The sequence below is a fragment of the Pteropus vampyrus genome, unplaced genomic scaffold (genome assembly GCF_000151845.1).
Source record: "Pteropus vampyrus isolate Shadow unplaced genomic scaffold, Pvam_2.0 Scaffold390, whole genome shotgun sequence".
Classification (NCBI taxonomy): domain Eukaryota; kingdom Metazoa; phylum Chordata; class Mammalia; order Chiroptera; family Pteropodidae; genus Pteropus; species Pteropus vampyrus.
In genome coordinates, this window is record NW_011889171.1 from 2,565,338 (window position 1) to 2,587,074 (window position 21,737).

The 21,737-nt window shown below is 41.1% G+C and overlaps 1 protein-coding gene, 1 long non-coding RNA gene and 2 other non-coding genes across 4 annotated transcripts; 2 read left to right on the top strand and 2 right to left on the bottom strand.

The window, feature by feature from the left end:
- Positions 1-1,680: 1,680 nt before the first annotated feature.
- Positions 1,681-1,799, top strand: LOC111731650. The gene has a single exon (XR_002777245.1). It is a non-coding gene; the product is annotated as a 5S ribosomal RNA (ribosomal RNA).
- A 10,524-nt stretch (positions 1,800-12,323) lies between these two features.
- On the bottom strand, positions 12,324-16,371 carry RPL39 (ribosomal protein L39). The gene is made up of 3 exons (XM_011380213.2): positions 16,224-16,371; positions 14,639-14,742; positions 12,324-12,575 (listed from the first exon to the last, which is right to left on the bottom strand). The coding sequence occupies exons 1-3, from the start codon at positions 16,224-16,226 to the stop codon at positions 12,527-12,529; spliced, it is 156 nt and encodes a 51-aa protein (XP_011378515.1). The 5' UTR covers positions 16,227-16,371; the 3' UTR covers positions 12,324-12,526.
- Positions 13,085-13,217, bottom strand: LOC111731671. Its single transcript, XR_002777249.1, has one exon. It is a non-coding gene; the product is annotated as a small nucleolar RNA SNORA69 (small nucleolar RNA).
- Positions 16,372-16,528: 157 nt separating the features above from the next.
- On the top strand, positions 16,529-21,156 carry LOC111731646. Its single transcript, XR_002777242.1, has 2 exons — positions 16,529-16,801; positions 19,182-21,156. It is a non-coding gene; the product is annotated as an uncharacterized LOC111731646 (long non-coding RNA).
- Positions 21,157-21,737: the final 581 nt, after the last annotated feature.

The following is a 21,737-nucleotide window of genomic DNA, read 5'->3' on the forward strand; positions in this document are numbered from 1 at the left end:
GACAAGTAATAACAAATGTTGGAGAGGATGCAGAGGGAAAGGAACCATCATACACTGCTGGTGAGATTACAAAATTGTTACAACCACTATGGAAAATATCATGGAGGTTTCCCAAAAAGCTGAGAATTGATCTTCCATATGATTCAGCAATCCTTCCGGGTATTTACTCAAATGACTTGAAAACATTTATCTGAAAAGATATATGCACACCTATATTTATAGCAGCATTATTCATGGTGGCCAGGACATGGAAGCATACGAAATGTCCTATAATAGATGAGTGGATAAAAATGTGGTACATATATACAATGGACAATTACTCAGCTATAAGAAGAGATGAAATACTGTCATTTGCGACAACATAAATGGACCTCTAGATGGTCATGCTAAGCATAAACCAGACAGAAAAAGTTGAAAACCACCTGATATCACTTACATGTGGGATATAAACCTAAAAGCAACAAATTAACAGGACAAACAGAGACTCATGGACATGGACAATGGACTAGTGGTCACCAGAGGGTAGGAGGTGGGGGAGGAAGGAAGAGGTAGACAGGGTAAAGGGGGTCAAATATAGGGGGATTCGGAGAGGGTGAAGTGGGTAAAGGGGATCAAATATATGGTAGCTGAAGGAAACTGGACTCTGGGTGGTAATCACACAATAGAATATATAGATGTCAAATTACAATGTACACCTGAAAACCATATAATTGTATTAACCAATGTTTCCCCAATAAACTTAATTTTTAAAATGTTAAAAAATAAATGAACAAAAAATAAAAGCAAGTCTTAGTGATTTAAGTGGCTGTTTGTTGACTGACTCTCCGTTGGCAGGGACTGTCCTGTCTCCTAATCAATGCTAAATCAATGCCAAATGAGTGGCTTTTCTCCCCCCAGAGGCATTAGCAGGTAACCCCCCAGTAGATAACATCACTTTCTAGTTCATCTAAAGATAGAAAGCAACTAAAAAGAATTTGGTTAACTTCCTGCAACCAAAAGGATGAATTGACCTGCATGTGCACCCATTTTTTCCCTTCTTTGCTCCTGTTATAATAACAACAGGTACCAATTATGCAGTGTTAATTATCTGCCAGGCATTATGGTAATCATATTATGTGCATTAACTCTTTTCTACTCATCAGATCAAACTTAGGTAGGTTCTCATAATTTCCTTGTTTTATAGTCTAGGAAACTGAGACTCAGGGAGAGTAAGTGACTTGCCCAAGGTCTCACAGCTAGAAGGTGATAGAACCAAGTGTTCCAACCCAGACAGTCTGACTCTAGAGTCTGAACTCTTAACTCCTAGGCTCTCCTCTATAAGACAAATCCCTGGTCCTGTTCTGACTCATCTCTTCCCAGCCCTAGAGAGCTTTGATTCATTGACTATTCACATTGATGTCTCTCTGTCTTCCTACCTGTCCCTCTCCTGTCATTCACTTCATTGTGCAAACAAGCCGTCACTCCCAGGTCAAAGTAAAACCCCTCCCCTAACCCCACAACGACCTCCAGTTCTCTCTTGACTTGAATATTCATAACCCAACTGTCTATTGAATATCTATACCTGGAAATCTTATGGCCATCTCAAACTAAATACAACTGAACCCCTACAACACATGGGCCAGAGGCACCGACCCCCAAAAATTCAAGTATAACTTTTGACTCCTCAAAAACTTAACTACTGTCTACAGCCATGCTACCCTGAACAAGCTCGATCCCATCTGATCTCGGAAGCTAAGCAGGGTCGGGCCTGGTTAGTACTTGGATGGGAGACCGCCTAGGAAGACCAGGTGCTGTAGGCTTAAAAAATAAGGGATTGTAAGCTGACAAGGTCCTTGCAATCTGTGAGGTCAACCAAGGGTTGCCTTGCTTAAAAAAACAAACAAACAAACAAACAAAAACTTAACTACTAATAGTCTGGTGTTAACTGGAAGCCTTACCAATAACATAAAGTCAATTAACACGTATTTTGCACATTATATGCATTATATACTGTATCCTTACAATAAAGTAAGCTAGAGGAAAGAAAAATTTTATTAAGAAAATCATAAGAAAAAGAAAATATATCTACAGTATTTATTGAAAAAAATCTGCAAATAAGTGGACCCACACAGTTCAAATCTATATTGTTCAAGGGTCAACTGTACATCCAAAACCAAACCCTTGATCCCTCTGCTCTCCTACCATAAAACTATCCTTCTCATGGTCTTTCTCTCTCAGTAAATGACACCACCACCCACCCTGTTACTCAAGCCAGAAACTTGGACGTCATCTTTGCGAACTCCCTTCTCTCTTCTCCTACCCTCACTCAGTGCAAGTCTTGTCAATTCTACTAAATCTCTTATCTGTCCATTTCACTCCATCTCCACTTCCTCCGCTCTAGTGCAGTCACCATGATTTGTTACCTGGACTACAAACCACCAACTCTTACCAGTCTTTACTTCTAGCCTAACCTGTCCCACCCCAACCAGTCCGATCTCAGCAGTCCACTGCTAACCTTGGTGATTTTTTACACTCAAATCTGACAGGCCACTGTCCAATTCCAAATCCTTCAATGTTTCACTGAGCCTCAGGATAGAATCCAAACTCCCTCTCAAGGCTTAGAGGCTCCCCATGATCTGTCCCTTGCTTATCTCTCCAGTCTCATCCTCTCCACCCTTATCACTACTTCCTCTCAGCACCCTCTCTCCTCACTCCCCACTACATCTCCTTTCTACACTCCCTCCACACAGGGTGACTTTCAGTTCTCTAATATCTCCCAGCTCTCTGTCAACTGGGCCTTTTTACAATCCATTTATTCTGCATAGGATAAGACCATGCCACACTCTACCTCCTAGACCTAACTCCTCTTCAGCCTTTAGGACTCAGCTTTCTCTTCTTCAACCTCTCCCATGTTCAGGACAAGTTCCCAAAGATCTATGCCTTCCTCACCACAGCGCTCAGCACTAGACCATTGTCATGCCCCATAGACTGTGAGCCATGAAGATGAGGTCCTGTTGATGTGGCTCACTGCTGTAGCCCAGCACTCAGCACTCAGAACCCAGCCCTCAGTACTATGTGTCTGCCTCATAGTCTGTAATGGGTGTTTGTGGAAAGAACAAGTGGGAGTTGGAGGCAGCTGACCTTGAATTTAGATCCACAGGCCAGGATTTCCGATTAAACTAATAGTTGTTGTTTCGTAACTCATTTGCTTTTCATTCTCATGCCCTTCTCACATTTGTGAGCCCTACAAAACACTTTATCTAATGAACACCGTATCAGACATACATTTAGAGAGTTACAAATGTAGCATTAGAGGTTCATGATTTTAGAAGCAACTTCCTCATCTCAAATGGAAGAAAACAGAAGTCTCAAAAGCTGAAGTGGTTTGTTAGTGGCAGGTTTGCTACATCTAGAAATATGTGAGTGCAGAATACTTCCTTTGGCCCCTATGAATACTTCTCTCTCACTGCACTTATAATACTCTATGATAATGGTCTATGTGCAAAACTGGAACTCGGCTTCAGATTTCTTGATTCCGATACTCTGTCCCCAATCTTACACCATGCTGTGATGAGTTAAAGATGACCACTAGTTCTTTGATACTCTTCCCAATGGCAGGTGGGGTCTATATTCCCTTCCCTTGAATCCAGGTGAGTTCTGTAACTGCTTAGACCAATAAAATACAGCAAAAGATATACTGAGATCATCACACTGTGAGCAGCCCAAGTCACAATGAGAGGCCCTGGAGGATGAGATGCCATGCGGAGAGAGAGAGAGAGGCCAAGGAGCTCCCACTGCCCCCTCCACCCAGCCAAGGCCTGCCCAAGATCCTGACCCACAAAATGTGATGGAAGCAAAATGTTTTAAGCCACTAAGTTTGGGGATAGTTTGTTACCAGCAATAGATAGTAGAAAGATATATTGTCTCTAGCGTTCTTCAAAATGCCAGTGAAGAGCTGTCTTTCAAAGCACAAAGCTTTTGTTTGTATAAAATGTCACCATTCTGGGATCCCAAAATTATATACTAAATATATGCACATTACGCACATATGAATGTCACTTTGGTGATTAAAACATTAAAAATGCATCTCGCAGTAGAGCCATGTACTGTTTTGGCATCAGTCTTAACCAGACCTTTTATATTAAAATATGTGAGTTCAGAATACTTCCCTTGGCCCCTATGAATACCTCTATCATTATACTTATAATATTGTATGATAATTGTCTATGTGTCTATCTCCCTGACTAGATCAGTGTTTTTCAAACTGTAGATGCAACCTATTAATGGGTCATAAAATCCATTTTTAATGAAATAGGATAAAATAAAAATATAAGAATATGTTGTACACAAGTATTAAATCAAGAAACTTGCAGGGGTGTGTGTGGCCACTGCACACATTGTGAGATCCCCAAGAACAGCACCCATGCCTAGCCTATTCACCACTATAGCCCCAGCAGCCAGCACACTGTTTGTTATGTATACATTCTATAAATATTTGTTAAATGCATGAATGTTATTCTTGGCTGCTCCTATTTGGAAATGAACATCTTCGTCTTTTTGCAATCTTTTACTGTTTCTTAAGAATAGAGCTGGACTCCAGACTTCTACTTCCTTCATAAACGAGGGAATCTTTCAGCAGTTTATTTGTTATCCCTTCACTTTAAATTTTCAGTTTTCAGTTTGGGCCTGAATATCTACACCAGTGTGAACTTTCTGTTAACTGCTTGCTGAAACAGAAAATGTCCACCCCTCTCCCCAATCCAGTCAAAAATGAAGAAAACAAAGGAAAGAAGGAAAGGAGGGAGGGAGGGAGAAAGGAAAGGAGGGAAAGGAAAGAAGAAAACATATCGGTTTACAGTTTTATACTGAGAACTCTGAAAGATGAATTGCTACCATTTACTAAGTCCCAACAATAGACCAAGCACTTTTGACACACCCTCCCATTTAATTGTCACAGTCTCTAGCACAGTCTTATTAACCCCCATTTCACACGTACTCAGGGAGGTTAAGTAACTCCCCTAAAGTTGCCAAGCTAGTAAATGAAAGATATATGATGAGCTTTCCATGTCCCTCTGCTGCCCCCATGCAATTAACCAAAGCACCTAGATGGAGGGTTGTGCTAAGACCGAACAGCCTAGAAATAATACATTTTCTCTATAGACACACCTTAAGGTTGGTGTTTATGATGCAGACATCATAGGTAGAGCTCAACACCTTTTGGTGATTTGTAAACATACCAGGAACTCACTCTCCCATCAGCATGTCTCCTTGAGCGTCACACTTGAAAATACACATGTTGAAACTATATTTAGAGAACCCTAAAAATTCCACCAAAAAACTATTAGAACTGATAAATGGATTCAGTACAGTAGGATACAAAATTAACACTCAGAAATAGTTGCATACACCAATAACAAACTATCAGAAAGAGAAATTAAGAAAACTATCTCATTTAAAATTGCACCCCCTCCAAAAAATAAATTTAACCAAGGAGGGAAAAGACCTATATTTGGAAAATTATAAGACACTAAAAAAAGAAACTGAAGAAGATAAAAATAAATGGAACCATCTGCTCATGGATAGAAAGAATTAACATTGTTAAAATGTCCACATTACCCAAAGCAATCTATAGATTTAATACAATCCCTATCAAAATACCCACGCCATTCTTCAGAGAAGTAGAACAAATAATCTAAAATTTATATGGAACCACAAAAGAACCCAAATTGCTACAGCAATCTTGAGAAAGAAGAACAAAGTTGGAGGTATCATGCTACCTGAGATCGAACTATACGAGGCTATAGTAATCAAAACAGCATGGTACTGGCATAAAAACAGACACATAGATCAATGGAACAGAATAGAGAGCCCAGAAATAAACCCATGCCAATATGGTCATCTAATCTATGAGGCAAAAATGTACAATGGGATAAAGATGGTCTATTCAATAAATGGTGTTGGGAAAACTGAACAAATACATGAAAAAAAATGAAACTGTGCCACCTTTTTACACATAAATTCAAAATGGATTAAAGACTTAAATGTAAGTCTCAAAACCTTAAAACTCCTAGAAGAAAACATAGGCAGTAAACTCTCTGACATTGCTCTTAGTCATATTTTTTTCCTGAAATATTAACTTGGAAAAGGGAAACAAAAGAAAAAATAAACAAATGGGACTACATCAAACTAAAAAGTTTTTGCACAGCAAAGGAAACCATCAACAAAACAAAAAGACAACGTACTGAATGAGAGAAGATATTCACAATGATACATCCAATCAGGGGCTAATATCCAAAATATATAAAGATCTCATACAACTTAAAACCAAACAAAACCCCAACAATCCAATTAAAAAATAGGCAGAGGACCTGAATAGACATTTCTTCAAAGGGGAAATACAGATGGCCAACAGACATATGAAAAGATGAAAAGATGCTCAACGACACTAATCAACAGAGAAATGCAAATTAATACCACAATGAGATATCACCTCACACCTGTCAGAATGACTATCATCAATTAATCAAAGAACAGTAAGTGTTGGTGAGGATGTGGAAAAAAGAGAGCCCTTGTGCACCATTGGTGGGATTGCAAATTGGTACAGCCACTATGGAAAACAGTATGGAGGGTCCACCAAAAATTAAAAATAGATCTACATTATGATCTAGCAATCCCGCTTCTGAGTATTTATCTGAAACAAAATAGTAATTCAAAAAGATATATGCATTCCTATGTGCACTGCAGCATTATCTACAATAGCCAAGATATGGAAGCAACCTAAGTGTCCATCAATAGACAATTAGGTAAAGAAGAAGTGGTACATATATACAATGGAATATTACTCGGCCATAAGAAAAGAATGAAATCTTACCATTTGGGACAACATGGATGGACCTAGAGGGTATTATGCTAAGTGAAATAAGTCAGAGAAAGACAAATACCATATGATTTTACTTATATGTGGAATCCAAAAAAAAAAAAAACAATAAACAAATGATTGAAACAAATAAACTCATAGATACAGAGAACAAACTCATGGTTGCCAGATGGGAGGGGAGTTAGGGGGCTGAGTGAAAAGGTGAAGGGATTAAGAAGTACAAATGGGCAGTTACAAAATAGTCACGGGATGTAAAGTACAGCACAGGGAATATAGTCAATAATATTGTAATAACTATATATGGTAATAACTATATATATCGGGAACATCACTTCTTAAGTTATATGAATGTCTAATCACGGTGCCATATACCTGAAACTAATATAGTATTGAATGTTAACTTACTGGAAAAAATTTTTAATTAATTTAATCACCCCCACTTCCACCAACCCTTCAGATGTTGCTGTCTCCCCTTAAGAACTGGATCTCAGAAGGCAAGGCGTTTCCTCCCACACGCTCATGGTGCACACCCGGGGGGCCTGGCACGCCTAGGGGCTGGGGCCTGGTACACCCCGGGTATGGGCCGTGACCCCGCTGGGGCTCAAACCCAGGACCTTCTGCGTGTAAAGCAGACGTGCTAACCACAACTCTATGGAATCACCCCGAAAAAAAATTTTTTAGAAGAAAATGCATATGTAATCAATTTCACCTCTAGGCTTAGGCATTTGGTTATTTTGTTTCTTTTTTATAAATTTATTTAAGTCAAACTGATTACATGTCAGGAAGCAAGATTGCAAATGCTCTATTGTTTCATTTTTATGTAAATACTTTGTTTCAGATTTACAGAAAAGTTGCAAGAATATTACACAGAGTTCATGCATATCCTGCACTGTTTCCCATATGGTTACTTTATTTCTGTAATGTTTTCAATGGCAACCATAAGAATTGATAAAAACAGAAAAAGTTACCTCGACCCTGTGCTATTTGGAACCCATCAAAATACGTGTCTCAGAACACTGAGAGACAGGCACTGCTGGGCCTTAGTGTGCAAGGGCTCCATCCAGAAGGAAAAGTTTCACATAAGAACTTGGGAATTGTCACTGAGTCTCTGGAGAGAGTAACATTTGATTCTAGCTTGGAGTCCTGTCTTTGCAGCCCAAACCCAAGAATTTGGTTTTAGGTCAAAAGGGTATGTCTTTTTCGAATCCCATAGCTCAAAGATTTGTCTCATTTGTTTCAGGATTCTCTCTCGTTGACATGTTATCTTTCCCACATCTAAGTATTCTTAGAAGCTTCTGAAAATGCCCACAGAAAAGCAAACAAACAAAAACCAACATAAAGGCCTGTAGAAAGCACTGGGTGAATACATGCAAACAGGAGGACAAAGGCCCAGAGAGGTAAGGGATTTCTTGAGGCAACACCAGGACTAGTGCACAGGTCTTGTTTCCAACTCAGAGCTCCACTGAAATAAATGCTCTTGGGGATGACTGCTCAGCCAATACTACTTTATTTGGGGGCCGTGGAGCCCACCGAGAGGGCAATCACGATTATACAGGATGCTGCCCCTTCAGCTATAACTGATTGACTCTTGACTGGGCCATTCAGGTTCGCCCTCTCATGATCATGCTATTGGGATTCAGGGATTCCCACCCATTTCCTCTAGTCGCCCAACCTGAGATGAAGAAGCAATGTTGTGGCCTTGTGCTAAGAGGAGAGGAAGCAGGTCTGCCAAGAGGGACAACAAGAATAAAGCAGACGTGCATAAAGGTGCTGTAAGAAAGGCCCTGAGAGGAGAGCTGCCTGCGTGGCTCAATGGCTTCCAAAACCCTGGTTCTGGTTCTTCTTGAAGCCTGGCTGCCCCCTGACCTTCAGTTCCATGAGACATCTTTGACGGCTTATATTAAATTCCCCCCTTTTGCTTAAAAAAAAAAAAAAAGCAATATATGTGAATGGCTTTATTCTAACCTTGAAAATTAAGTTTAATTTTCCTTTTCTTTAAAAAATTTTCAGATTATAAACACATACTCATTATAGAAATTTTAGCTTTATTCTCATTAGAAAAGCATTTTTGTTGTATCTATACATCCTAAATATCAAAATGAAAACTAAATCACCTGTAATGAGATACATACATATATCCAACAAAGAATATGAACAAAGACATTCATAACAGCACTATTCATCAAGGCCCCAAACTGGAAATTATGCCTATCATCAGGAAAATGGGGAAATAAATTGTGGTGCATTCACACCAGAACCCGATGCAACAATGAAAATGGATTATGCACAACTGCACACACTCAGGTTAGTCTCATATGATGGTGAGCAAAAGATGCAAGACACAAAAATGAAGTTTATCATTCCACGTATATAAAATGCAGAAACAGGCAGGACTAATCTATGCTGTTAGAACACTGGTTACACTTAGGGGTAATGGTGACTAGAAGGGGACCCAAGGAAGGGCTTCTGGGATGCTGATCATGTTTTGCTCCTGATCTGGGCGGTAGTGACACCTGATACAGCCTGTGAAAATTCAGAGCTTATACATATACACATATAAGTGTACTTTCCTGTGTTATAATTCAATGGAACTTTAAAAAAACATAGCCTATAATTTCAGTATTGATAGTAGTGAGGTTTAATATCAGAGAGGGGTGTTAACTTTTAAACTTTCCCTTTGTATTTGCTTCTTCTAGAAAATGACACTGGCCTGACCTATGCAGCTGTTTGCTTTTCAGTGTTTTTCTATCATTTCCTTCACTGCTACTATCATATGCATCTTTGTATTTATGAAACAGCTCCAAAAATCTATATTATCAGCTCTGCTGGAATCTGAATTATTCAAATTGACAAAGAGAACACAGTATCATTTAGGGTCAAGGCTGAGAGCCTCATCCTACCCTGTTCCATCAGCAGCTTCAGAAAAGCAGCCTCAAGTAGCCTGTCAGTGACCATCCCTGCCTGACTTCAACGATGACCTGCTTCTCCCCACTATTTTCAGCCCCTGTATCTCATTTTAGCTTTACTCAGCATACAGCACATGTCCGCTGGTGAGAGATCAGCATCAAAACTTTAACCTTGCTCGCTCCCCATTACTCTTCTCCCTTTTCTAGTCAGGCACTGAAGTGCTTTAGTGCATTAGATTACATCCTCACAGCCCTCTGAGAGGGGTCCCACTGGGCCCATGCACAGATGACACTGAGGCATCCAGCTGGTGAATGGCGAAGAACAAGATTTCAACTTGCCATCTCTTGACTACCACTCTGCTGCTGCCTGCTTCTCAGCAGGCTGTCAAGGGATGGGCAGTAACACCACAGGGTTGACTGCATATCTTGCAAAAGCCAACATTTTATGCTGTACTTCTTGTGTGTAAATATAAATCCTAAGCTCCTATTCTACCCCTCAGGAAAAAAAGAATATAGTCCTTCACAGATGAGCAAACTACTAATTGGACAAACTAGCAAGGGGCCACTGGAACCAGAACCTGTATTCAAGTCCTAGGCTCAAAAGAAACCCCTTATACACAGCCGGACAACACTAACGTCCATGTCACTTTCTCTCTCAATTGTAATCTTACCTATTCGAGGTCTGTAGAGAAATCTCACTTTGCCATTAATGTGACCTTGACCTTCTCACAATCTCCCTGGGCCTGTGAGAGTGTCCCAATCTACTCTGAATGAGGTTAAGGCATTTATTTATTTATTGGCTTTTAAAACAATAAATGTAAATAACAAATAAAAACAGTGAGAAGAGTGGTGTTCTGCATTTCTTGCAGATCTCTTTACTATCTGGCTTAGTAGCAGACAGCTAAATTCTCTTATCTACTGCATTCAATCTGTTGTGTCATATAACCTCAAAACTGCTGAGATCTATCATTATATATCATGTGAATCAAGTTCCAATTAGGAGAAACCACATACCAGTAATTTAAACAAGGAAAATTTAATATAAAAAAATAAGAATAGCTAATTGCTGGAAAGAATAAAAGAACTCTAAGGTATGATGAGATAGTATCTGCTGAAAGCAACTACTTCCTCTGGACCTGAGAGAAAAGTGAATGAGCCCTTCTCCCAGCTGAGATGCAGTCATGAATGGCTACAAGAACGTGCTACCCACCAGAGGTGGCTAACAGGCTGTAAAGTACTTATCACTGAAATATGAGAGTAACCTTCCACTATGCTAAAATGTTGCCAGGATGCCTGACTGCTTGCTGATCTGCTTGAAAACAAACACCGAAATAATCCCTGCCTCTTCCAACCTGTTACTCTCCGGCCCCCTACTGGCAGAGTCTAACATCAAATCAACGGGAAATAGAAGACGTATTTCTGACACCCCAAAATGGTTAATTTTGTATCACTGCAAGTTAACTGTATCAGATCCCTGTGCTTTGGACTTGAGTAAGTTTTAGCATGGTAACATTTACCAACTACTGTTCACAGTAGCAGCTGTCTTTGAATGTGGAGGCAACACTAATGCAATTAGAGTAAATATTTGACATCTAAGGGCAGGTAGAAATTAAAATGGGTTCCAAAGATCCCAGGTTCCTGGGTTGGTTGCTATTTTGTAGCTCATTCGTAAGCAGAGTGGTCCTTCCTAAGGAGTGTGGCCATCTGAGCCTCCTAGTGTTGTAAATAGTGACCCCTTTGCTGTGTAACTCCACCACTAGCACCACTTCCTACACACTATATACAGCACCCAACATCTCCTGCCACTTGCCTTCTCAGGTACGTCTAGCACAGGCTCCATATAAACTGGGTAGGGAGTTACCACCGAACTTGGTTCCCCTTTCCTTGGCTGCAGTTTCTAATTCCACAGGTAATGAGGGCTGCCACTGGTTGGGAGACGTTGGGCAAATCTCGCTGATTGGATGCTCATTTTTCTTTCCTGCAAGGCCCACGTGGTCTCTGGAGAGCAGTGAGACTGAAAGGCATGCAGGAGATGAGAGTTTTAGGCCTAGCTTTGTCTGGGCACTTGTTGCTTCCCCCCTGTTCCAGACATCTGCTATGACTTGCCCATTATTAGCCTTACAATACATTTGTCTCCCAACTGACTAATCCCAAGTACTTAGAACAGTGCCTGGTACATAAATGTCCTGTAAATTTTAACTTATTAAGTGTCAAAATATACTTCTGATTTTTTCCAACCATTTAAAAATGCAGAAATTTAGTACACAGGCCAAAGAAAAACATGCAGCATAAGTTTGTCAACTCCTGGGGTTCCTAGTCTGTATTGAGGACTGGCATCACAGGAAAGCATATAAAGATACCACTTATTTTGAATGTGCTACCTTCAGGTATGAGGATGACATAGATGTACTTTCCATAACAAAAGGTTTAAGAGCCATTAGTCACATGGAGCTATTACAATGAAATAAAATTTTAAAAATCAGTTCCTCACTAAGTATCTGGTAGCCAGAGAATATTTGTATCATCGAATACTTACTTCACAAATCAGAATACAACGGCAATTTAAAAAGATTCACATATTTATTACTGAACCAACCTACTAGTGCAGAAGCATATTACAGAAAGAAGAAAATCATTTTTTCCCAATAATTTCTCAATAAAACATGCCCAACTGTCCAGATAGTAGTGATCTTCTCAGTACTTTGGTGAGGTTCAAGCAACCTGGATACAGCAGAAATATGTGTGCCATCTCATGTGTGATTGCTTACAGACCCAGCTTGGTTCTTCTCCAGTGTCTCCTCTTGGAGTTGTACCTACACAGAAGGAAATTACAAGTCACAAAGGCAATCTGAGCTCAATTTAGCTACTCTCATTCACCACAAACATTGCCTTTAAGTACCATAAAATCCTCGAAAGGCAAAGGGTCTTGTTTTCCCTTCAACAAATTTGGAGTTCTTTTTGGGGAGTAAAAAATGATTTGCTAGATGTATTTAACTAGTCAAATCAAATTTTTACCTCTCAAAATGATTCCAGGCAAGGAAAACACACAGGTTCTTCTTGAGACAGGGGTAGCAGAGAAGCTCTCTCCCCTCCTCCCCAAGTGTACACTCACCCATCTTTGATTCCACACCCCTGGGACAGAACCAGACAGATATATATACATTTTCACTCCCTCCTTCTGAACTACATAAAAAAAAACCAGTCAATTTCTACATAATGGGTCACACATACATAAAAGCTCCTGCATACTTTTTATAATAGATTAATGCCTTCAATCACTTCAATACAAAGCAAGTGATTTGTAGAGCTAAGGCCATCTCAGAATTGTCCATGTCAATCTGTAATGATTTTACCCTCATATAGGCAAAATCAAAAATGATCAACACAAGACTTTCTTTCAGCAGGATAATGGCAGCACTTCCACAAAATGAAGCACTGTAATTGCAACCTGCTTTCAATTTAAAAGATGGAAGACAGCTGACTCAATAGAAAAACCATTCTGCTGTGACAATTCTCTGGGCCAGAATTGTATGTGTAATACTAAATACAAAATACCTTCCCAGGTCCAGGAGTCCACAGAGCAAAGAGGCTAATATTAACTGCAGGTACCCTTCTATTAAACTAGGCACTGAGCTTCATGTTTCTTTCATTCCTTAAAACCTGTAAAGGCAGGTCACACCATCATCAGATGGGGACAGGACATGTCGATCCATTTAAAAAAGGGCTGATGTTCTCAACAAAAATCCATCGAACTTGTATTAAGGGCTGAACTGCCAAACAAACCACTCCAACAAGTGACTCGATGCTCTTTCCTCAGTATTGCATGATGGCAACACCATGGGCTTTTAAATTCTAGTTGCACCTGTAAGAGTGAGACATCTCCTATATATATTAATATGCATAAATAATAAAGACCAACAACTGTCATATAAGGCTGCAGTAGGGGACAATTTCCACATACCTAACTGGCTAAATGAACTAAGGAAATGTGCCCTCAATTTTAGCCCTGACAATTCATATCTTAAGTTTTCACATCAGCAAATTAATCTCACTTAGATGTGCCATATAATCAAACCAGAGTTCTATACTAGCTTCATGATTTTGTACTCCTGAGCTTCAAAGTCTTCATCTAGCAAGAGGAATTCACTCTAGTGTCAGCTTAAAAATGCTTTGAAAATAAGAATGTTTGTAATAACATTAGGTCTCTCCTCCTCTGTGGTCTTCTGGGCTCGATTATCCGGGACAGCCGGGAAATCTAATACTTCATTTTAAACAAAAAGTTGTTCAACACACTGGAAGCTGTCACTGGTTGTGAGACCTTGGGCAAATCTCACTGACTAGATGCTTATTTTTCTTTCCTTCAAGGCCCACGTAGTGTCTGGAGAGCAGTGGGACTGAAAGGCATGAAAGAACAGGAGTTTTAGGCCTAGCTTTGTCTGGAGTTGGCCTAGATGACCTTGAATCGGAGGTCCTTTGTAACAATTCTAGTAATGTCTTTGTTCCAAAACCATCAATTCAACTACTTCTGCACTGGAGGGCAATCTTCCAATTTTTAAAAAGATAAACACTTCAAAGATGGATTGGGTGAACAACATGGTCTTCCCTGCTGGGATGTGTATAAGACAGCCATCCATCTTATGTTCTGGCACAGACTGAAGACAAGCAGGAAATTCACAAATGTTGGAGTATCTGCCCCTAAGCCCAGCTGTAGGCTGGGTGCTGTCCAGAAACTCGGAGGAAGCACATTAAAAAAAAAAAAAAAAAAAGAATTTCAGAATGGTGGTACAGAATAAATTGGATTGTACAGAACTTTTCATTATATATTTATGCCCCAAAAGCAATCTTAAAACAAAAAACAGGAAGGCGGTGTCCTTACCTGATTTTATTACCAGTTTTCATCCGAATCCATTGGGGAATGGGCCGATTCTGCTTTTGTTTCTTGGCCAGGAACCGCTTGATCCTGAAAGTCTTGTGAGAAGACTGGGAAGGAAATGCAATCAATTTAGACTGTAACATCAGAGACTGCTTAAAAGATTCAAAGTCAGGGACTCCTTCAAATCCAACCAATACTCGAATGCTTAATATACACCAAAAACAACCCTCTCAATGCCAAACCCCTCATATGTCCTCTGCTTTGTTCCTTGCGACTTCTCTGAAAGCAGATACCGAAATTCCCGTTGTTCGAATAAAAAATAAATTTAAAAAATGTAGTCAGGGACGTATGTAACCTGCCCCGAAGGAGGATATTAATGTGCAGACCTGAGATTCAAAACCTCTCTACTCCAACGCTAGGGCGCCTTCCAGACAACATCGGGGATGGCTAGACCCGGGGAACTTGGTTTTCAAGGAAGAACACAACTTTTAGTAAACCAAACAATGTGTTACTTGCAAGTCAATGGGTCTCAGTGCCCTTCTTTGTAAAAAAGGGGTACCCACTTTCAAGTGGCATTGCAAATTTGCACAAAGTCCCTTACGTTCGTAACATTTATTCTAACCCGCTGATCATTTTGACAATTCTAACTCTTTTCCACTTTCCCGAGAACAACGTTCCCGATTTCCCTTTCGTGAAAAACTCAAGTCATTCAACCCCATCCCCCACCCCACCCCCGTTTTCAGGGCAATCCGGAGAAATAGTATGAATACTGGTCTAAAGTCTGGCCAGTGTGGCCCAACCCACTCCTTGCATAACAATACAGGCCATTACCGAAGACAGAGACTACACCCTTCTCTCCCAGCTCACAGTAGCAGTTATGAAGTAAAATTTCTATCAAATAGTAAACCTATAAAACACCAAAGACTAATCCTCTCCATACCTAGAAGCCCACAATTGAAACTTCTCAGGGAACCGTCAGGAAAAACCCAAGACAGTGACTATCCGCAGCTGGCATTTTATTAAGAACGCCCAAATGGCATTTTAGGTTCAAATTACAGCACTCCTGGTTCCAGGTGCTTCCATTAGGTGACACTCAGTCCCTGAACAAAGGGCTAAAAAGAGCTGGAAGCTCAAAAGGTGGTAGGCTCCTGGCGGCCAAGTTAAAAACTCGACGAAAAGCAGCCCACATTCTGTTCTCGATGCCTGCCTAGCACATGTCGCGGGCAGCCCGCAGTCGGGCCATGATTTCTAGGGTGCCCCTCCTCCGACTTCTCTCACTGCTCCAGAATCACAATTTGCTCCGGGAGAAAGGTAAAAGAAAGCAGAACCATGCCTAACTGGGCGGCAGCCTGAAACACAAGGCACCCGCCTCGGACCTCGCAGCGCAGCCCGCCCCTTCCCAGGTGCTCAATTGCTTGCTACCTTCCCGCCAGGCCTGCCGACTGCAGCGGTGGCCAAACTCGAACTTCTCTTCAAAATGCCCTTAAAAAGTCTCCCGCATCTCGACGCAGCCCGGTCGTCAGTCAGCTAGCTGAGACCTCAGGCCCCGGGAAGCCACCCCAGAGCCGATGGTTACGGATGGACTTACCATGACGAGTGAGACTCAACAGCACGCACCACGATGGCGGAGAAAGAGAAGAGGGAGCGGGCGGAAGGACGTGTTTAGAGGCCCCTGCGGAGGCGGGGCTTGGGGACTGACGCTATGCGCTTACAATGGCCTCCTGCCGGGTCCCGCCCCGCACGCGCTCCATGGAGCTGTGGGAAACCCCGCTTATTCTTGCCAGATAGAATTTGTTTCGCATTTTTTCTGTAAGTGGGCTACTCGGAAGCCGGTCAGTGTGACAGGGGCACCTGCTTTGTTGGTGAGACCGAAAGCCATGATAAATGCCGAAATAGAAACTCTTCCGAAGGCAGAGGGAGCAGAGTGGGCGGAGCTAGCGCCAAAGGAAGGCGGCCGGAAGTCAAGTCCCGGGCGCAAGGGTCCCGTGTTTGGTCCGGAGCACGCTGTGCAGCCGGCCCCGGAATGGCGTTTCTGGACAGCTGGAAGTACAGTTGACCCTGAAACAATACGGTTTTGGCCCTGTGTATCCCGGGGTTTCACATGTATGGATGCAACCAAAACTATTTTTGATCCAGGATTTGGAATCCTGGGATGTGGATGGGGAGGTACGACTGTATCCATTCTTCTATGCCATTTTACATAAGGGACTTGAGCATCCTTGGGTTTTGGTATGGAGGTCCTGGAACCAATCCCACATAGATACCAAGGGACAACTGAGTTTTGGGGGAGTCAAAAGTTATAGGCAGGTTTTTGACTGCATCGGGGTTGGCCTACCACCTGCCCCACCCCTGTGTTGTTGAAGGGTTAGCTATAGGGTTGACCTGGCTGAGTGATACGGGACAGGAAGGGATAGTGGTGTTGGAGGAAGCAAGAGAGGTGGGCGAGAGGTGGGCAGGGACTGGACAGGGTGGGTTGCCAATCAAGGTTTTAAGCTAAGAAAGTTCTGGACAGAACCAATTCCTTGGCTGCTAGGAAGCCCAGACTGACTTTGTAGTCCACATTTGGCAAAATGTACAGGAATTAATGGCACACAGTTTGGATGTTATTATTTCCATTTTTCTCCCTATTTAAAAACAAACAGCTATGCGTCTTTGCAGTCTCCTCTAGCATTTTTGCACCAATAGTTTTTTAACCTGGGGTCTGCAAAGGTCCATGTATAGAATTCACAGGGTACGTGAACTTGGATAAAAAAAAAAAATCACAAATTCATTTTCATCAGACTCTGAAATGTAGTGCTTTCTTTTTTTACAAATGTAGGCAACAAACTAAAGTGGCATTTGCAGTACCTGTGTTTTATCATCTATAGAAATCTAAGATTTTATATCACATTGAAGTTGATGTCATGGAGGTGGAAAAATAATTCCCCACCCCATCTTTCTAAATTCTTCTGGCTAGACTAATAATCAAATTAATATGAGACATTAACTGGAGAAAATGGCCAAGTTTATTATATATGTAGATACAAGGGGTTCCATAAGAATATAAGATCCAAGGACACACTGGGCAGTTGAGGCTTATATGTCATTCTGGACTAAGGAGAGGGAGGCAAGGGCCCAAGACCTTCAAAGGGAAAGTAGGCAATTCCCAGGTAGATGAGAAAGAGCAAATGTGGTAAATAAATTCTTCCCTGGCCACCCAGAAACAATGAGTCTAATAAACAGGCTTCGTGTGTTCTTCTTTGCCACACTTAGATCATATTATGCTAAGTTAATAGCTCCCTTTCTTTAAGCAGGTTTTTCTATCTGAATTTCTTTAGGCAGGTAAAGGGGAAGGTTAAAAAAAAAAGCTCTTTTTTAGTTCGTTAGACTTTGTTTTCAGCTTGTAATAATCTGCATGCCAGGATGGCACATTCTGGGGAGACTCATTCTGGACCCCTACAATACACATGTCTTGAAATATTATTTCTATGCTCATCAATTGTTTGAAGTTACAGTAGTTATTAGACCCACAAGTAGAACTGTGTTAAGTAGCACAGGTGTTGCTATAGCACCCATTTCAGAAAATATTTTGATAGCTATATTGCAGTGTAATTGGTTTTCTTTGTAATCTTATGTACTTTCTTTAAAAAAAAAAAAAGTCTATAAACTGCATCAGACTGCCAAAGGGTTCCCTGGCACGAAAATGGTTACAAATGCTTAAATTGGAATATCGTGACAGATGGTAGAACAAACAAAGTAGGAGGCTTTGAAAATAGTCTGAGCAAGAAATGATGGTGGCCCAAAATAAGGTGGTCTCCATGGTGTTGAAAAGGAAGAAATAAAATCGAGAGATTATTGTGACATAAAATTAACAGGATGTTTTCCCACATTTTTGCCTTGGGCAACTGGATGCTGATGCCTTAGGTTTAGAGAGGGAATACAGAAGCCATGGGAAGTTTGCGCCTAATTGAATAATTACCATTTTTTAACAGCAAAAGTTTTATTATATTGACCCCATCCAGTTTTTAAATTTAGACCCTCATCGAGATAATTTTATATTTAGTTGAAGTGAGAGACCTCAGGCTTCGTAACCTGCATTCTGTCTTCTGTTTGTCTTTCTGTCTGTCTCTGTCTCTGTCTCTGTCTCTGTCTCTGTCTCTGTCTCTCTGTCTCTCTGTCTCTCTCATCTATCTATTCATTCATTTGCTTATGAAACAGTCTTTTCTTTTTGGTAGCTAAAGGAGCAGCAAAAAAGCCCTTAATTGACGAAATTATTATCTTCATCATAGCTACCATTACCTCAGATTTAGGATGCGATTGACAGTGTTAAGAGCTTGTATACATCATCCTTTAAATTTCTTTTTTAAAAATTTATATCTGGAAATTTGAACCTCTTATTCCCCTTTACCTTCCTCCCCTTTTGCAAATTTTTCAATTACAGTTGACGTTCAATATTATTTTATGTTAGTTTCAGGTGTACAGCATAGTGGTTAGACATTTATATAATTTACAAAGTTCATCCTTTAAATTCTTAGTTTTTATAGAGCACTTCTTGTTGTCCTTCCAGGTTTTCTTTCTGCCTCGCATGCCACCTGGCAGCGCCGAGCTGATCGAGAAGGGACGTTTTCAGTGGTGACACGCCCAGTTGGAAGAATGCACAAGAGGCTGACATGAGAATGAAATGGCAGGCACCAACTTTATTGTGGGGGGGGGCGCACTTCTGTTGCAGGAAGTGCAGTCTATTGTGGTGAGCGGGCTTCTGCTTCTGCTCTTCTTCTGCTCCCCTTTCTTTGGCTCCCCTCCTGCTCCCCAGGGGACCACATGGCTCCACACATATCAGAGTACAATAGTGGCATTCAACCACTCATGTGCAATACAATAAGCTAAATTATGTTTGCATATTTTAGGCTCAGGCACCCTACTACACTAATGTAACATTCTAAATCTAGGGTCTTATTCCTAAATGCAAACCTGGGTCACAGCCAGATCTGGGACCAGCCAGGCCTGGGATTCACACAACCTTTTCTCAGTTTCTTTTGCTGATTCTTCCTTATCTCATTTTTAACATTGGAGAGCCCTGAGGTTCAGTTTTGGACCTCTTTTCTGTATACACTCATTCTGATGATCTCATCCGATATCATGGCTTTAAATCCTCTCTTGGTTGACAACACTAAATGTTATCTCCAGCCTGGACCTCTCCTCAAACTCCCACCATGTCGATATCTCTACTTGTATGTCTAATAGATGCCTTACACTTAATATGTCTCAGACAGAACTCCTGATGTTTTCGCCCCCATCTGGGTCGCTCAGAGTGCTCTCCATGTCAGCAAATGGCATCTCCATTCTTCCTATTGCTCAGGCCAAAATTTACCTTCCACTCTTTCTCTCAAATTCCACATTTTATTTGTCAGCAAATCTGATCAGTTTGCCTTTGAAATTTTTCCAGAATCTGATTACTTCTCATCACTTCTACCCTCTCTCGCCTAGATTATTTTAAGGCTCCTCACTGGTTTCCCTGCTTCTGCCCTGGCTTCCCTACAAAAGCCAGAGTGATCCTTTCAAGACCTAAATCAGATCATGTCCTTCTTCTGCTCAGCACCCTCCAATGGCTCCCTATCGCTCTCCTAATAAAAAGTTAAAGTATTTGCAATGGCCTAAAAGGCTCAACCTGGTTGGACCCCATTACTTTTCTAATCTAACCTCCTGTTACTCTCCTCCTAACTCACGTTGCTGAAGCCACACTGATCTCTTTGCTCTTCCTCAAATATGGCAGACACAGTACTTTGCATAGCCTTAGCACTAGGTGTTCTGTCTGGGACTCCATTTCCCCATGGCTGATTTCCTCACCTTCTAAAAGGCAAGGCTCAAATGTTGCCACTTCAGAGACACCACTTGCTGAACACTCTGTATCCCCCTTCTTGGCTTTGTTTTTCTCAATAACACTTATCACCTTCTAACATGCCACAACACTTATTTGTTTATTGTCTGATTCCCCACTGGCATTAAGCTCAATGAGGACAGAATTTTTTTTAACTGTTTAGTTTGAAATAATCATAGATTCACAAAAAGTCACAAAGAAATTTACAAAGAAGTTCTGTGCACCCTTCACCCAGCCTTCACCAGTATTAACGCCTTACATAATTATCGTACAATATCAAAACTAGGAAATATACGATAGAACAATTCGAAGAGTTTATTCAGATTACACCAGTTAGGCATGCACTCGTTGGTGTGTGTGTGTAGCTCTGTAGTTTTATCATGTGTAGCTTTGTGGAACTACCACCACAATAAAATACAGAACTGTACCATTACCACAACACTCCATTAAGGGAGAGATTTTTTTTTCTGTCAGATTTGTTTGCTCCTGTACCCCCAGCATTAAGAGCCAAGCCTGACATGTAGTCGGCCTTGATATCTGTTGAACTGAAAAGGCACTAGAGTGCAGTGTTGACAGCATTGACTCGGAAGCCAGGAATATCTGGGTTTGAGTACCAGCTGTGCAACATACTAGCTATGTGACCTTGAATACATAACTTAGCCCATCTGTGCCTCAATTCCCTCTTCTGTAAAATGGGGATAAAAATATTTCTTAACTCATAGTGCTGTGGTGAGGATTCAGAGTCAATGGTAGGATATGCTAAGCACATAGTGAGGCATGAGTTAATATATACCTGGCACATACTAGCCATCAAACTCAGTAAATAGCAGCCATGATTCCTTTCATTCCCACGTATTGTAACAGGGCAGATAGTGCTAGAAACTATATTAAAAAAAAAAGGCACAAACAATTACAAGAATGTTGAAGGGGTGGTGATTGCCAGTTAAGGGGAGGAGGTAGCATTTGAGTTTAGCCTTATAAGATGAGTGGTGTCATGGCCTGAATTGTGTTTCCCCCAAATTCATATTTTGAAGCCCTAACCCCCAGTGCCTCAGAAGGTGACCTTATTTGGAGGTAGGGCCTTTTACAGAGGTGATTAAATTGAGGCTTATTATTGTGGGCCCTGGTCCAATCTGACTGGGGTCCTTAGGACACAAAAGTAGATATCAGGGATGCGTGTGTATGCAGAAAGACCATGAGAGGACACAATGAGAAGGTGCTCGGCTGTCTGCAAGCCAAGGAGAG

Bases quoted from the DNA above. Each gene is read 5' to 3' on its own strand.
- RPL39 (XM_011380213.2), bottom strand. The intron at 12,576-14,638 runs GTAAGGACACCG...CCTTCTGTGTAG, and splicing joins AAAACTGGTAATAAAATCAG to GTACAACTCCAAGAGGAGAC.